Consider the following 17,811-nt stretch of genomic DNA (forward strand, 5'->3'; position numbering starts at 1 on the left):
GAGGCAGCCTTGAATAAGGTGCTGCCTTCTGAGGATAACGCCTCTGATAAAATGGAGAAAGCCTGTAATTCTTAGCAGTGGAAGGCTTTAGCTGAACTATGGAGGCAAACGATTTCTCATGCTCAGACAAGTGTTTTGTAGCTGTCTCAATCAAGTCATCAAACAGCTCATTCCCTTGACATGGGATGTTAGCCAGTTGATCCTGCATATTTGGATCCATATCTACGGTGCGGAGCCAGGCTAGAGGGCACATTGCTACCGAGAATTTTAAGGGATTCCCTAGGAGAATTAGGCATACCCAATTCTTCCAAATACTCAGAGTATTTAGAATCGGACTCCAAAGTGATGTTGAGGCGAAGGTGATCGACAACTCATGGCAGAGGAAGTTGGTGAAGCCTCTCTGGAATATTGATAGCGCAGATCAGAATCCATAGGCAAAGAAGTAGATGAAAGACCACTTCTGGAATAAGCCAGAGAAGCAGAATGTGTTCGTTTTGAAGAACCAGCTGGTGAAGAAAACCTTGCAGGAGAAGAATTCAACTGACGAGAATGCTTTTGCTCTACCGTAGATTTCCTCGACAAGGAAGTTGGTTGCCTCGAGGAGTCTCGATGCCTCGAGAAATGAGGTCTGTCTAGAGAAGAGGACCTGGGCCTCGATGAATGTCTCAACAGATGGTGTGGAGATGAACTGTACATCGGGGAATGAGGTAGTGATCTCGAATCCAGCTTCAATGAGGAATGTCGAGGAGTTCTCGCCCTGTGCCTCGAAAAAAGTAATGCCTTATGTGGAGAGGTAAGGCTGGAAGTTGGACATCAAAGTCAAGACACTGATAAGGAATCAGCTCCTTGTGCAGATGTATCTCGAGGCAATCTTAAGGACTCGATTCCTTGTATAGAGTGTGTGGATTTCTCTCGAGGCACTCTCAAGGACTCGACTCCTTGTATTACTGCTGAGTGCTCAGGCTGGACTGCAGGAAGCAGGATCGAGGCAGGAGTTAATTTGGCAAGCATGTTACCAAACTCCTGATGCAGAATTACTTCCAGCATATTCTGAAAAACCGGCACCGAGACCACTAGAGCTGGTACATTTGGTGTGGCTATGGACTCCAAGGAAGACAAACTCAAGGAAGAGTGTTGCCTCGATTTTGAGACATGCTTCTTGGGAAATCTCGAAGCAACCGGGTCCACCAGTGTCACTGTTGGGATGGCCTGTGACTTCTGAAGGGTTGGCTTGGATAGCTTACCTAATGGAGACACTGAGGATAACGGCCCCTCTGGAGAGGATTTAGCTGACTTCCCCATCAAGGAAGATTTTAGTGAGGTCGAGGATGAAGCTTTGGGCCCCACAGAAGATGTTAACGAAGTCGAGGTTGCAATCGTGGTCGAGGCTTTAGTTGAACAAAAATCCATTCCCCCGAAGATTTTTTCAATCTGAACTCGACGTTTAAGAGCTCGATTTTTAAGTGTAGCACAGCGGGCACACGACTCCGGATGATGGTCAGATCCTAAACATTGTACACACCACTTATATGGGTCTGACACAGTTCTTAATCCTGTGACCGGTTGGGACATCGAATGAAACATGGCAGTGGCGAAATCAAAGGCCGCAGGCTGAGGCCGCGGACTATGCCCCGCCGTGACACGACCAAAAAATTTAACAAAGACTTAAAAAAAAAAAACACAAACCACACATAACACAGCGATCCTGTAAAGAAAAAGAAAATATATGAGCCGCGGTGAGAGAAGACACGGGCAAAAATAACTCTCACGAAGAGCCTTGAAACGAAGGCTTCTCAGCTCCGTGGAAAGCTTAGAACTGAGGAGACACGTGCCCTACCTCGTGCAGAAAGGAACTTGCGCATGTGCGGTGTGGCAGTTGCGAACTTTCTAAAAGTTCTTCAAGCAAGTCTGCTTGTGAAGCTGTCCGCATCGGGGCTCCATGGATGACATCACCCATATGTTGAGAATATGCTGCCTGTTGTCCTGGGATAAAAATAATAACGGCAATAAAGGAAATCCTTGGCATGTTCCTCGTTGGATGGGGAGTAGGTCTGAGAGTACTCCATTGGCCCAAACCTGCTCCTGCTCCCAAACCCCTAAATCAACCTGGTCAAATGCCTTCTTGACATCAAAACTGATCATCTGTTCCTGAGCTGCCCTTTCCAGGGCTGCTAAGATACAGCTGCTGTTCCGAGATAAGAGAAGGAAGCTCTTGAGCCAATCTATTAGCTAAGCCTTTGCAAAAAATTTCGCCTCAAAATTAACAGTGAGATTGGTTGGTAAGATTCAGGCCTGTTTGGCTCCTTGCCTGGTTTCAATAAGACAATAATTTGTGCCACATTCAGATGTCTGGGAAGCCTCTCCAACCGTTCCACTTCATTGAACATATCAACCAATATAGGGGCAACTTCGGTATTCAAGATCTTTTAAAATTCACTCCTGAAAACATCGGGGCTTGATGAATTCCCCAAAGCACTGATTTGAATGCTCCATTCAATCTCATCCAAGGAGAAAGGAACATCTAGCCTTGCTTGGGCCGAATCCAAGAGAACAGAGAGATCCCGGCCAGAGGGGTGAACCTCTCCTGCTATCAACAGATCTCGGGGTCGAGAATACAGCTGTTTATAAAAGAAACATAAGGTTTTATTAATGTCAATATCAGCATTTACCACCCTATTCCATTTGTCCAAAAGCATAGAAATGCGAGTACTACCCTTCAATTGCTTCACTAACTTTGCCAAAAGCTTACTACCCCTATTTGCAAAACTTTACAAATGAAATTTATGATGTTCCACGGACTTCTTGGCCTGCTGTTGCAAAAGAGAATTCAGAGAACATTGAACCTCTAATAGCTGGGCCTTATCAGTCAATGCCTGCATGCAACCATATCGCCGCCGTAGGGAAGAGGTCAGCCATTCTAGTCACAAAATTTCTCGCTAATGGGCCTTACATTGGAAACTAACATATGATACTATTTCTCCTCTAAGGAAGGCCTTAGCAGTTTCCCAAGCAAGTGTCAAGTCATCGAAATGAGCCCCATTCGTCTCTCGGAATGCTTGCCATTTGTCGATTAAGTAATCATTAAATTTGTCATCTCTATGAAGATAACTAGGGAACCACCATTGGCAGCCCGATCCTGGCGTACTTGCCTGTCTCCATTCTACTGCCACCCAGGCATGATCGGAGATCTCAATAGCACCAGTTCAAGTGACATGCAATAGAAACAATAAAGTAACCCTAGGAGCTAAGATCTGAACTGACCTAAAGGGGAGAGGCATCCCAGCCTGCTTCTCCCCTCAGATATATAAATGAACAGAAAGCCAGTGCTGATATCCAATCCCCCTCCCCTCAAAACCCCCCTTCCCCCAACCATCCCCAGAACCCTAATCTAATATAATATTTGTGAGTCGCGCAAATCTATACAAGCTCTAGATGACTTGAGGAAAGGAAGGGGGACTCGGGGGCGGTCCGAGAAGGCAGCATGAATTGGTGTGTCGCTGGCGAGTCTCTGTCTTTATTTCCTCGCAAAATGCCGCATACCAAAAGAAAAGGTCAGATCCGTTCCGTTCCCCCACCGGCTGGAACCTTAAAACCTCTAAGACAGACCTTGCTGGATTTCACCCAAAGGACTCCTCTACAGGCTGGAGTGCGAGGCTCGTTGGAGTTGGCATCCCGGGACTTGGGTGCTTCTCCTGAGCCGGAAGTCTCTCTCTTGCCTCCTGACCCGGTAGGGGTTAGATTCCATACAAACGTAAGGAAGTTCTTCTTCACCCAGAGAGTGGTGGAAAACTGGAACACTCTTCTAGAGGTTGTTATAGGGGAAAACACCCTCCAGGGATTCAAGATAAAGTTAAAGTTTCTGCTGAACCAGAACGTATGCAGGTAAAGCTAGTGTCAGTTAGGGCATTGGTCTTTGACCTAAGGGCTGCCGCGTGAGCGGACTTCTGGCCACGATGGACTACTGGTCTGACCCAGCAGCGGCAATTCTTATGTTCTTATGAGTATTCCCTTTTGTGGGGGCCAGCACACTGCGAGCACAGGCCGGCCGCATCGATCTCACGTCTGGAGCACAATGAGCACTTTTTCCCTTTAAAAGTGTTCATTGCACAATATCTGACCTAGCTAAAATAAAAGTGCCGGTTAACCACAAAAAATCAATTACAGGCAATTGAAGGCTCCCTTCAGATCGGCACAACCTCAGGATTTTTTTTTCTGTCAGCAAAGACTTCACTGGCTCTCTAAGGCACATGCCTTGCCCAGTATCAGTGGCAAAGCTTACAGCTGAGGCACCTCTATAAAAATTTTGGGGAGGTGGAGGAAATGGAGGGAGGGACTCAGTCCGGCACCAAGAGGGGACAAGAAAGCCACTAAAGAACTTCCAACAGCCCTACACTAACCCAGGGAAGGCTGGGTTAGTTCTAGCCGTTTAGCGCAGGTTTAGCATGTGCTAAAAACACTATCACAGCTTAGTAAAAGGAGCCCTTAGATTTATTGTGATTATTAGTATATCAAATAAAGATGAAATATGAACTGTAATGTATATTGGTGGATAATGTGCTTACTTGATCATCTCATAAAGCTTTGGATCTGAAACTTTAATATTTCGTGCCATGTTCCAGGAAAGGTGAACCATAGGTACTACTGACTTCACACATTGCAGTTTGCTCCATTCGTACCGCTCCACTGCCAATTTATATTGGCAAGCTAAGAAACAAGAAGGTTTAGAAAGCCATTAAGTAAACATACTGAAAACATTCTGCAAAATATACTGCATGACAACAACATATTTCAGACACAAAAAATAATTTTTTGGAACATACCTGATTAACAAACCAATAAAGGGGTAATTTTATAACTTTTTTCCACATGTAAAGTTGGTTTTACACATGGAAAAGGCCTTTTAAACAATTATCACAAACTGCTGCTCAATAAGTGCATAAACTGACAAAACAATGCATTCTTAAACACACCCCAGGAGTGTATGTTGGGGGAGAACTGTGATGCTATGTGTTTGTTGAGTGCAGGTCATGGTAAACAGTTTAAATTAACATCGGGACTACTTTTGTAAAGAAGAGACCCCCCTGATGCAGTCCAAGAGCTGAAACACTGGCAGTGTCTGTCCTAGTTCTATTGGCATGTACACTCTTTTGTGGGTGTGTTGACTTTAGTGTATTTTGATCCCTTTCTGTGTGCTGTACATGTGCTTATGTTATAAAATGCACGATCACACAGTGTAAGTGTACACATTTATACCAACATCAGAGCAGGTGTAAATGTGCTGCAGCATTTATATGCCATAGGGTTTAGAAGTTTTACAAAGGCACAGGTTTAATCAATAGATAAGAATACAATATTTATATGATATTCTTGATTGAAATTTTTGTGGGAAGGGAATAAATTTATGTATTTACGATGACAACAGAAAGAAATTCAAATGATGTGTAAAAGTTTTAAATGATGTAATATTGTGTACTTGATGTAAGATTACATTACATTACATTACATTAGGGATTTCTATTCCGCCATTACCTTGCGGTTCAAGGCGGATTACAAAAGGTTAGTTTAAGGACAGGATTACAATGAATTACCGAATTACAGAATTAGAGAATTACAGAATTACAGAATTACAGAGTTACATAATTACAAAATTACATAGTGAATAGCTAGTTAGGTAAGATGTAGATCTTAAGGGTTTTTTAGAAGTCGTGTTGTTATTGCTGTTTTAGGAATTTCTTGAAAAGTGTGGTTTTTATTTCTTTTCTGAACGTCTTATAGTCTGGGGAGGTCATCAGCAGGTTGGATATCTGGTTGTCCAGTCTTGCAGCTTGTGTGGCTAGGAGGCCGTCATGTTGTTTTGTTCTTTTTACTTCTTTGGATGGGGGGGGTATGAATGGGGAGTGCGTTTTTCTGTGTCTGGTGTTGGTTGCTTGGATGAGGCGATTGTTCAGGTATGATGGGCTGTCTCCGTGTAGGGTTTTAAATAATATGCAGTAGAATTTGAATTGGATTCTTTCTTGGATTGGGAGCCAGTGTGAGTTGATAAAGGCCTCGGTGATGTGGTCGTGTTTTTTCAATGAATAGACGAGTCTTAAGGCTGTATTTTGGATTGTTTGTAGTTGTCTTATCGTGGTTGCTGGACATGGGAGGAAGAGTATGTTACAGTAGTCCAATATGCCTAGTATTAGGGATTGTACTATAAGTAGGAATTGTGTACTTTCGAAGAATTTTCGGACTTGTCTCAGGTTTCTCATGATTGCGAATGATTTTTGAGTTGTTTTGTTTATTTGCGGTTGCATTGTGCAGCATCTGTCTATGGTCATGCCTAGTAGTTTTATGGTTGTTTGGATGGGATATTTGGTTGCGTTTATGTCTAGTATGGTTGTGGTTTGGATCTTGTCGTTTTCTAGGAGGATGAATTTGGTTTTGTCTTGGTTGAGTTTAAGTTTGTGGTTTTCCATCCAGGTTGTGACTGCTTCCAGTGTTTGGTGAAGTTCGTCTGTCATGGTTGGTTTGGAATGATCGTATGGGATGAGGATGGTGATGTCATCCGCATAGCTATAGGATGTTATGCCTAGATTATCCAGATGAGTTCCTAGAGAGGCAGTGTATAGATTGAAGAGGGTGGGGGATAGTGGAGATCCTTGTGGCACGCCGCAGGGGTTTGACCAGGATTCTGATCTTTCTTTGTTAGATTTTACACTGTAGGTTCTGAGTTTTAGGAATCCTTCGAACCAGGCGTATACTTTATCTGAGATGCCTATTGCATCTAAGATCTGTAGAAGGATGTTATGGTCTACCAGGTCGAATGCCGCCGATAGGTCCAGTTGTATGAGTAAGATGAAAAATGAATAAAGAATTTGGAAAAAAAGGCATACAGATATCTATGTTGACTTCATAAAACAGGCTTAAAATAGATGCCTTTGGGATTCGTCACATAGGCATCCTGTTATTAAAATCATATCCTTAATGTTAATGGCACTGCTCCTTGCCATCTTCTGCTCCATGTGTGATCTTTACAGCAGCATGCAGAAAACTTTTAAAATCAGTACAGTATTCAAAAAGCAAAGCAAAGCAAACAACATTTAAAGTATTCATAAGAGCTGCTTACTATGAGAAACATGCTCAATGGTCATGCTCAATTTCTAAGGTCTGCCTACCATGAGAACAATGTGCAATGGTTCTACACATCTGTCTGTACATGTCTACAATTTAAATTGAAGAAATATATTCAATTTAAATTGAAGCACCATATAGTCAATTAGTTTTAGTAAAGGACAATGGAATTACTGCAACACCACCTGGATACATGCTCACTAAAAATCAGCAAATTTGTGTGCTCCATATTCAACTACTGATCAAATAGAAATATTTTTCAATTGCTCTTTTTTTCTCTCTAGGTGACAAGAATATAATATTATAGAATTTTGGATAATCTAAGTCTCTGTGGCAGAAATATACAAAATATGAAAAGCCCAAGTGTTGCACGTGCTACTACAGAGTCTAAGAAAACAAACAGCACACCTGTGAGAGGACCAACATTCCACGCAATATTATTGCACCAGCCAATAGCCTGGACCCAATGAACTGTGCCAGCATTGATCCACACTAAATCACCTGGCCTCTGAATAAACCTGTATACTGGGACATTTGTTTCATACAGATCTTCCAGGTTGGGCCACCAGGATCCCATCAAGAAATTTATATTATTTCTGTAAGAGAAAGCAAAAATGTTTACAAAGATACAGCAACCATTATTTTTCCAAAGGACAAACTTCTCTACTGCATAAAATTTATTGGTCAAACATCTTCAGATATTGCCACAAAGGCAAGCTATAAACTAAGGGTTCCATACTTCTAGTTACCAATTATTTCCACACAAAACACTGACTGAATCTTATCAGATCTTTTTGATTACTCTTAAGGTATAATAAAGGTGGATTAATTGTAATTCTCCTGTATCATATTTTACTAAAATAAGAGCTATCATTAAAGTAAGGAAAAAAATATTTATTTTGATTTTTGAACCTGCTTTTTATACAAGGCAAGAACAGCAATAATACAAATCCACATTCAAACAAAATTAGGTTAAAACAAGTAACTGGGGCAATAAAATCTAAGTCAGAAAATAGTAAGTTCAATAAAACCATCAAACAGCATCAAAACCTAGATGGTACCAGATTAATACCTGTTGGAACAACTAGGACTTAAGACCATCTAAAATAAATCCAGTTCTTGTGGAATACTGTATCCATTCTGGGTTTTCAGGATATCCATATAATGTGTATTGCAAAACATTACAGAAGCTATTTTGCAAAATCAATTCAATTATAGAATCTGATTTTAATTATATTATTATCTCTTCAATTCTCACCAAACTTGTTTTAAACATAGTGTTTACATCACATTACATACTCCCCAATGAGCCTCATCCCAAACAAAAAATATTCAATGCAAATACCATACATTACAACACTATATACACCATGGAAACAAATGTTGACCACTTATCAAATTCAATCCTGAAGTGTGTTATCTGTCCAATCTCTCGTGGTTATATAGTCAGGTAGTTATATTTGTTTGATTTATGAAGGGATTATGAAAATTTGAACCTTATTCAACTGCAGCTCCTGAGGACGCCACTGGGCTGTTTGCTTACTGAAATAAGAAAGCAAAGGAGTGTGAAGAGTGGTATTGTGATTCAGCAAAAAAGATCTGATGGAAGGCAATTAGAAGCATATAAACTGTTCACCTGTGTAACAACGAGAGATTGGACAGATAACACAGTTCAAGACTGAATTTGATAAGTGGTCAACATTTGCTTCTATGTTGTACAGTGTTGTAATGTATGATTTGCATTGAATGTGTTTTGTTTGGGATTAGGCTCATTGGGGGGTATGTAATGTGATATAAACTGTATGTTTAAAATAAAATTGGTGAGAATTGAAGAGATACTAATAATGTTATAATTAAAATCTGAATTTGCAAAATAGCTTTTGTAATGTTTTGCAGTGGAAAATTTGAAGCTATAGTCTGTAATTAATCCCAAATAGCAGTGGTTAGGTTGACTAATAAATATGTTTGAGATATATTTGCATAAAATAGAGACAATGGAGGCAAATATATCTCATGCTTATTCATTATGGATATCCTGAAAACTAGACTGGTTAGAGGTCCCCTGATCTAAATCCAAGTTTATTAAAAATTTGTTATACCACCAAATCAAACTTCTTGGCGGTTTACAATATATTACAAGGGTATGACATAAAATGGCAATAACAAGGCTAAAAACAAAGTAAAAACAGCAAATTAGTAACAAACTGAGGAAAGGGCTGTTACCAGTGGTATGCCTCAAGGTTCGGTTCTTGGGCCTGTTCTTTTTAATGTTTTTGTTAGCGATATTGCTGAAGGCTATTGGGTAAGATATGCTTCTTTTTGGATGATATAAAAATCTACAAGAGTACACAACTCTGATGGTGTGAACAACATGAGAAAGGATCTAGCAAAGCTTGAAGAATGGTCTGAAATTTGGCAGCTAAAATTTAATGTTAAGAAATGCAAAGTTATTATGCATTTGGGCTGCAAAAGCCCAAACAGTATAGTTTAGGAGGAGATGAACTTTTGTGCACGAAAGAGGAGCGGGACTTGGGTGTGATATTAAGCGATGATCTTAAGGTGGCCAACCAGGTTGAAAAGGCAATGGTGAAAGCTAGAAGGATGCTACAGTGCATTGGGAAAGGTATGGTCAGTAGGAAAAGCAATGTTACTTACCGTAACAGTTGTTATCCAGGGACAGCAGGCAGCTATTCTCACTAGTGGGTGATGTCATCCGACAGAGCCCCGATACGGACATCTTGAAAGCATGTCTTGCTTGAAGAAACTTAGAAGTTTCGAGATGCCCGCACCGCGCATGCGCCAGTGCCTTCCCGCCCGATGTACCGGGCGTGTCTCCTCAGTTCAGGTAGCTAGCCTGAGAAGCCAACCCAGGGGAGGTGGGTGGGACGTGAGAATAGCTGCCTGCTGTCCCTGGATAACAACTGTTACGGTAAGTAACATTGCTTTATCCCAGGACAAGCAGGCAGGTATTCTCACTAGTGGGTGACCTCCAAGCTAACCCCAATGGGATGGTGGGAGAGTTGGCAACTTAAGAAAACAAATTTTGTAATACAGTTTGGCCAAACTGTCCATCCCGTCTGGAGAAAGTATCCAGACAATAATGAGAGGTGAAGGTATGAACCGAGGACCAAGTGGCAGCCTTACAAATCTCCTCAATCGGTGTCGATCTGAGGAAGGCTACAGAGGCTGCCATTGCTCTGACCTTGTGGGCTGTGACCTTACAGGGAAGGGATAATCCAGCCTGGGCATAGCAGGAAGAGATACAAGCCGCCATCCAGTTAGAGATGGTGCGCTTCGATACAGGTCGTCCCAACTTGCTTGGATCAAAGGAGACGAAAAGTTGAGGTGCAGTTCTGTGTGGCTTTGTGCGATCCAAGTAGAAAGCCAGAGCACGTTTACAGTCCAGAGTGTGCAAAGCAGATTCTCCAGGATGAGAATGAGGCTTTGGAAAAAACACTGGAAGCACGATGGATTGATTGATGTGAAATTCAGAGACCACTTTAGGCAAGAATTTTGGATGAGTACGGAGAACCACCTTGTCATGATGGAATACAGTGAAGGGTGGATCTGCCACTAGGGCCTGAAGCTCACTGACTCGGCGAGCTGACGTGAGGGCCACCAGGAAAACCACCTTCCAGGTGAGATACTTAAGAGGAACCGTTTTGAGAGGTTCAAACGGAGGCTTCATAAGATGAGACAGGACAACATTGAGATCCCAAACCACAGGAGGAGGTTTGATAGGAGGATTGACATGAAAAAGTCCTTTCATAAATTTGGAAACCATAGGATGAGCAGACAAAGGTTTCCCCTGTAGAGGCTGATGGAAAGCCGCAATAGCACTCAGGTGGACTCGTATAGAAGTAGACTTGAGACCAGACTGGGACAGGTGTAGAAGATAGTCCAATACAGACGATAGAGAAGCTTTCTGAGGTTCTGTAGCATTGGAAATACACCAGGTCGAGAATCTCGTCCATTTTTGGGAATAGCATTGTCGAGTAGCAGGCTTCCTGGAAGCCTCCAAGACCTCCCTCACAGCCTGAGAGAACTGGTGAGGGGTTATGTTGAAAGGAACCAAGCTGTCAGGTGGAGAGACTGCAGGTTGGGATGAAGCAGTGAACCTTGATGTTGAGTAAGCAGTGAAGGAAACACTGGAAGAAGTATTGGTTCCCTGCTGCTGAGTTGAAGTAGAAGGGAGAACCAAGGTTGTCTGGGCCACCGAGGAGCAATCAGGATCATGGTGGCACGGTCTGATCTTAACTTGACCAGAGTCTTCTGAATGAGAGGAAAGGGAGGAAACGCATAAAGGAAGCGATTCCCCCACTCCAGTAGAAAGGCGTCTGCCTCGAGGCGGAGAGGAGTGTAGATCCTGGAGCAAAACTGAGGCAGCTTGAAGTTGTGGGGGGCTGCAAAGAGGTCTATCTGAGGTGTCCCCCATTGTGCAAATATCTGATGAAGGGGTTTGGAATTGAGCGTCCATTCGTGAGGTTGGAGAAGACGGCTCAATTTGTCTGCCAAGACATTGTCCTTCCCCTGAATGTAGACAGCCCTGAGGAAGGTGTTGTGGCGGACCGCCCAATCCCAGACTCGAAGAGCTTCCTGGCAAAGGGAGGCCGAGCCCGTGCCTCCTTGCTTGTTTACATAATACATGGCGACCTGATTGTCGGTGCGAATTAGGACCACCATGTCGTGAAGGAGATGTTGAAAAGCCTGAAGAGCATTGAAGATGGCTCTGAGCTCCAGAAGATTGATTTGATGGAGTCGCTCCGCACTGGTCCAGAACCCCTGAGTGCGAAGACCATCCAGATGAGCTCCCCATGCATAGTTCGATGAATCGGTCGTGAGAACCTTCTGGTGGGGAGGAGAGTGAAACAGCAAACCTCTGGATAGATTCGAAGAGGTCATCCACCAAAGAAGAGACTGCCGTAGAGCAGGAGTGACTACAATGTGTCGGGACAATGGGTCGGAGACCTGAGTCCACTGAGATGCCAAGGTCCATTGAGGAATTCTGAGATGTAGTCTGGCAAAAGGCGTCACATGAACTGTGGATGCCATGTGACCCAAGAGGACCATCATGTGTCTCGCTGAGATGGACGGGCGAGAAGACACCGACTGGCAGAGTAGAAGGAGAGCATCCATGCGCTGAAGAGGGAGGAACGCTCGAAGTTGGATGGTATCCAGGACCGCCCCGATGAAGGGGAGAGTCTGGGTGGGCTGAAGATGTGACTTGGGAAAGTTGATCTCGAAGCCCCAGCTCTGCAGAAAACAAATCGTGGTCAAGGTCGCCGAAATGACCTCTGGGGCCGACGGGGCCTTGATGAGCCAGTCGTCGAGGTATGGAAACACCTGAAGACCCATGTTCCGGAGTGCAGCGGCCACCACCACCAGACACTTCGTGAAGACTCTGGGCGAAGAGGAAAGGCCAAATGGAAGCACTCGATACTGCAGATGTAGATGTCCCACCCGAAATCTGAGGAACTTGCGGGAGGCCGGATGAATCGGGATGTGAGTGTAGGCCTCCTTGAGGTCCAGAGAGCATAACCAATCGTTCTGCTCGAGTAGGGGGTAGAGAGAGGCAAGGGTCAGCATGCGGAACCGCTCCTTGACCAAAAACTTGTTGAGGGCTCGAAGGTCCAAAATGGGACGCAGATCGCCCGTCTTCTTCGGAACCAAGAAATACCGGGAGTAGAACCCCCGGTTTTGCTGATCTACTGGCACCGGCTCGACGGCTCGAAGCCGAAGCAGAGCCTGCGCCTCCTGTAGAAGAAGAGCGGTCTGCATCGAGTTGGAAGGATACTCTCTTGGAGGGTGGTCCGGGGGGACCCGTTGGAAATGAAGAGAGTATCCCTCTCTTACGATGGTAAGGACCCAAAGGTCCGAGGTGATCGACTCCCATTGATGATAAAAATGGTGGAGTCGACCCCCGATGGGAAAAACAAGGGAAGACAGAACGTCGGTTATGCTCCCTGGAAGAGAGTCAAAAGGGCTGAGTGGCCTTGGGTGCAGCCGGCATCTGAGGCTTCTGCTGAGACTTCTGTGGAGGCTGCCTCTTCGCAGGCTGTCTCGCTAGGGGAGCCTGTCTTGGTTGGTAACGCCTCTGGTAGATTTGAGGCGGTCTAGATGGACGAGACTGTTGAGGCTTAGGCTTAGGACGCAGAATGGATTGAAAAGACTTCTCGTGGTCCGAAAGCTTTTTAGTGACAGTCTCGATAGACTCATCGAATAGATCCGCTCCCGCACAAGGCACATTAGCCAATCTGTCTTGGAGGTTCGGATCCATATCAATAGTGCGAAGCCAGGCCAGGCGACGCATGGCGACTGAGCAGGCCGCAGCACGTGCCGAGAGCTCGAAGGCATCGTAGGAGGATTGCATCAGCTGCAGCCGCAACTGGGACAGGGTTGCCACCACCTCCTCAAACTGGAAACGAGCTTCAGCATCGATGAAAGGGACGAACTTGCGGAGGACCGGCAAGAAGAAATCCAAATAAGAAGAGAAGAAGAAATTGTAATTGAGCACTCGAGTCGCCATCATCGAATTTTGGTAAACTCGTCTACCAAACTTGTCCATCGTTCTTCCCTCCCTGCCCGGAGGCACAGAAGCGTAGACCTGGGAAGGGTGAGAACGCTTGAGAGAAGACTCGACCAGCAGAGACTGATGAGAAAGTTGAGCTCCCTCAAACCCCTTGTGGTGAACAATGCGGTATCGAGCATCCAGCTTGCTGGGAACCGCAGGGATAGAATACGGTGTCTCAAAACAGCGCATGAAAGTCTGGTCCAGCAATTTATGCAAAGGAAGCCGAAGAGTCTCCGCCGGAGGGTGAGGCAAATGCATCGTATCCAAATACTCTTTAGAATATTTAGATCCAGTATCCAAAGTCACATCTAAGTCATCCGCCATCTGTCGGAGAAAAGATGAGAAAGACAATTGGTCCGCCAAGGCCGGCCGCCGAGACGGACTAGACGAAGTGGAAGCCTCCGGGTCTAGGGAGAGCTGAGACCGGCATGGAGAATAAGAGGTAGATGGTTCCTCATACTCTGGTCCCTCCGGTTGGGAAACATCGGACGATGAGTATCCCAAACGTTGCATCTTTTTCTGTGGGGACACTTCCGAATGACGTGAGGAGTGTCGAGATGAATGACGAGAACGATGCCCCTCCCGGTGCCGGGATGGGGAGCGAGAACTTCTGTGCATCGCACGATCCCCCGAAGCCTCTAAGGAATGGATGGGGCTCGAAGCGGTGGATCGCAGAGGTGGCAAGGACGCGGACTCACGCAGCGCCACCCAAGTCTGGTATGGAGTGCGGAAGAACTCTTCCTGCGATGCAGTATGCCCAGGACTCCGAATATCAGGGACCGTCCCAGCGCCCTGTTGCCTTGGAGGAGTAATGGGCTCTAAAGGTGGCATATCAGGAAGGGAAGCCCTCCTGGAGGCATCCGCCGCCCTCCGCCGATCCCCCTCGTCGAGCAGCGAGATCGAACGGCGAGGGGGAGGGGGAGGGGGCGGACCGCCCTCAGGGACCGGTGCTCGGACTTCACCCTGAATGTTGGCGATAAGCCGGGGTCCCATAGTGTGCATAAGCTCGACAAACTGAGCTTCCAGCAGGGATCGAAGCGAAGCCGATATGGAGGGATCCGCACCGAAAGGGGGTCCTCCTGCACGGTCTTCGCGCTCCTTCGCGGCCAAGTGCTTCTGCTTAGTAGCTTTGGGCACCTTGATGACCACGGGAGGGACAGTGGAAGGCGGTACCTGAACCGAAGAGACAGAGGCAGGCGCCGCAGCGGAACTGGAAGCCGCAGCTGGTGTAAACGATGCTGGCTTCACGATGCCGGATGCGGAAGTCGTCGATGCAGGTTTTCGAGGGAATCGGTGAAACCTCAGCAGGTGTAGAAACAGACAGATCCTTGGCAGTCTCCATCTTGAACATCGACTCCCAAAGTAAGCAACGCCGCTTAAACGAGCGCGCAGTGAGCGTGGAACAAGGCCTGCACGATTTCGGAACGTGGTCCGGACCAAGACACTGAAGGCAGCGTCGATGCGGGTCCGTCAACGAAATCGCACGCTGGCACTTGCTGCACTTTTTAAAACCGGTGATTGGCCGTGACATAGGCCGGAAAATCGACGCTGCAATGTCGAAAGAGGTAGGCCGCAGCCACGAGGCCGGGCCGGCCGAACCGCCGGAAGAAATAATTTTGAACTTTTTTTTTTTTTTTTTTAAATAAAGTAAAGTAAAGTGAATTCAAAGAAATAAACCAAAACGCGGGTCAAAGAAGGCAAAGAAAAACTGAAATTCAGTCAGCGCAGATTGAAGATAACTTCTCAGCTCCGCGGAAAGAAAAGAACTGAGGAGACACGCCCGGTACATCAGGCGGGAAGGCACTGGCGCATGCGCGGTGCGGGCATCTCGAAACTTCTAAGTTTCTTCAAGCAAGACATGCTTTCAAGATGTCCGTATCGGGGCTCTGTCGGATGACATCACCCACTAGTGAGAATACCTGCCTGCTTGTCCTGGGATAAAAGGAGGTATTGATGGCCCCTAAGACTCTGGTGAGACCTCATTTAGAATATTACATTACATTAGGGATTTCTATTCCGCCATCACCTTGCAGTTCAAGGCGGATTACAAAAGCGTTAAAAGAGGGTGTTTTACAAAAATATTTCTGGTCCTTTTTTTTTGGGGGGGGGGGGGAAGAGTAGAGCAAGTTGATTTGGGGGTTCAGGGGGTTAGAGGGATGAAAGAAGGAAGCTTGAGAGGTTAGGACTTTTTCAGGGATTTTTTGAAAAGTATAGTCTTTATTTCTTTTCTGAAAGTTTTGTAATCTGGGGTCGTTATCAGAAGGTTGGCGATTTGGTTGTCTATTTTTTGCTGCTTGAGTGGCTAGTGCAATACTTGAGACCGCACCTTCAAAAAAATATAAATAGGATAGAATCAGTTCAGAGGAAGGCTACTAAAATGGTCGTTGGTTTTCATCATAAGGCATATGAGGACAGACTTATTTATTCAATTTTCTATATCGTTCACCCAGGGGAGCTCAGAATGGTTTACAGGAATTTATTCAGGTACTCAAGCATTTTTCCCTGTCTGTCACAGTGGGCTCATAATCTATCTAATGTACCTGGGGCAATGGGGGAGTTTAAGTGACTTGCCTAGGGTCACAAGGGGCAGCATGGGTTTAAACCCACAACATCAGGATGCTGAGGCTGTAGCTTTAACCACTATTGTTAAAATCTAAGTGTTTGGTATATAGCAGGGGATGGCTAGTCAGTTCATGGGAACTTTTTAGCAATAGTGACAAGTTCAGCACCCTAAAGTGTATTGCAAGGTCACCCATAAACATCTAGCTCAAAACACTTTTTTAATATATGTATGTATGTGTAAAATTTTATATAAAAAAAAATTTCATGAGAGAGGTATAATTGGTAGATATATAGTGGGGTTCCCCAGGGGTCAGTGCTGGGACTGCCTTTTTAACATTTATCAATGTTCTAGAGATGGGAATACTAGTGAGATAATTAAATTTACTGATGACACAGAGCTGTTCAGTTGTTAAACTGCAATGAAATTGTGAAAAATTGCAAGACGACCTTGTGAGACTGGGTACATAATGTTTAATGTGAGCAAATGCAAAGTGATGCCTGTTTGAAAGAGGAACCCAAACTATACACAGGGTTCAACATTAGGAGTCAATGCCCAAGAAAAGGATCTAGGGGTCATTCATTAAGGATATGTTGAAACTCTCAATTCAGTGGGCGGCAGCAGCTAAGAAAGTAAGTAGAATGTTAGGATCTATCAGGAAAGGAATGGAAAACAAAGATGAAAATGTTATAATGCCCTTGTATTGCTCTATGATATGGCTGCACATCAAATAGCAGAATTAGAAAAGGTACAGAGAAGGGCGACAAAAATGATAAAAGGAATGGGACGACTTCCCTATGAGGAAAGGGTAAAGTGGCTAGGGCTCTTCAGTTTGGAGAATAGATGGCTCAGGGGTGATATGACAGAGGTCTATAAAATACTGAGTGGAGTGGAAAGGGTAGATGTGAATCACTTGTTTACTCTTTCCAAAAACACTAGGACTAGGGGATATGCGATGAAGCTACTAAGTAGTAGATTTAAAACAAACTGGAGAAAATATTTCTTCACTCAACGTGTAATTAAACTCTGGAATTCATTGCCGGAAAATATGGTGAAATCAGTTAGCTTAGCAGGTTTTTAAAAAAGTTTGGATAGTTTCCTAAAAGAAAAGTCCATAGGCCATTATAAGATGGATTGGGAAATCCACTGCTTATTCCTAGGATAAGCAGCATATAAACTCACTATTCACTCACCCTTCATCCAAAGATGTCAAATGAAAAAAACTTTATGATAATCTAATAGCCTCCAAAGCAGCTAAACTGAACAGACAAATCACCACTCTGTTATCTTTGACTACAGACTACAAAGCCTTCAGGAGAAATATTAAAACCATACTCTTCAAAAAACACATAAAACCTATCCAGCACAACCAATCCCAACCCAATATCCAACACTCTATTAGATCTCTCTTTTATCTACCAAATGTTATCTAAAACCCATAATTTCACCCTATTCTTATCTCGTAATGACCTCCACTTCCCTTTGGTAACTCTTTACCCAACATATATTACCTTAAAAAATTCTATGTCATCACTTATTCTATTCCTTCAAATTTTGAATGTAATTT

The 17,811-nt window shown here is 44.4% G+C and overlaps 1 protein-coding gene across 4 annotated transcripts in view; it reads right to left on the reverse strand.

The window, feature by feature from the left end:
- KDM6A (lysine demethylase 6A) overlaps window positions 1–17,811 on the reverse strand; it is a 547,501-nt gene that overhangs the window by 64,105 nt on the left and 465,585 nt on the right. For all 4 annotated transcript variants that reach the window (XM_033949775.1, XM_033949774.1, XM_033949772.1 and 1 more), the window contains 2 exons: window positions 7,522–7,709; window positions 4,563–4,704 (listed from right to left, as the gene is read on the reverse strand). In XM_033949775.1, the coding sequence (XP_033805666.1) occupies window positions 4,563–4,704; window positions 7,522–7,709 (330 nt within the window). The remainder of the gene's footprint in view (window positions 1–4,562; window positions 4,705–7,521; window positions 7,710–17,811) is intronic.

The sequence above is a fragment of the Geotrypetes seraphini genome, chromosome 6 (assembly GCF_902459505.1).
Source record: "Geotrypetes seraphini chromosome 6, aGeoSer1.1, whole genome shotgun sequence".
Classification (NCBI taxonomy): Eukaryota; Metazoa; Chordata; class Amphibia; order Gymnophiona; family Dermophiidae; genus Geotrypetes; species Geotrypetes seraphini.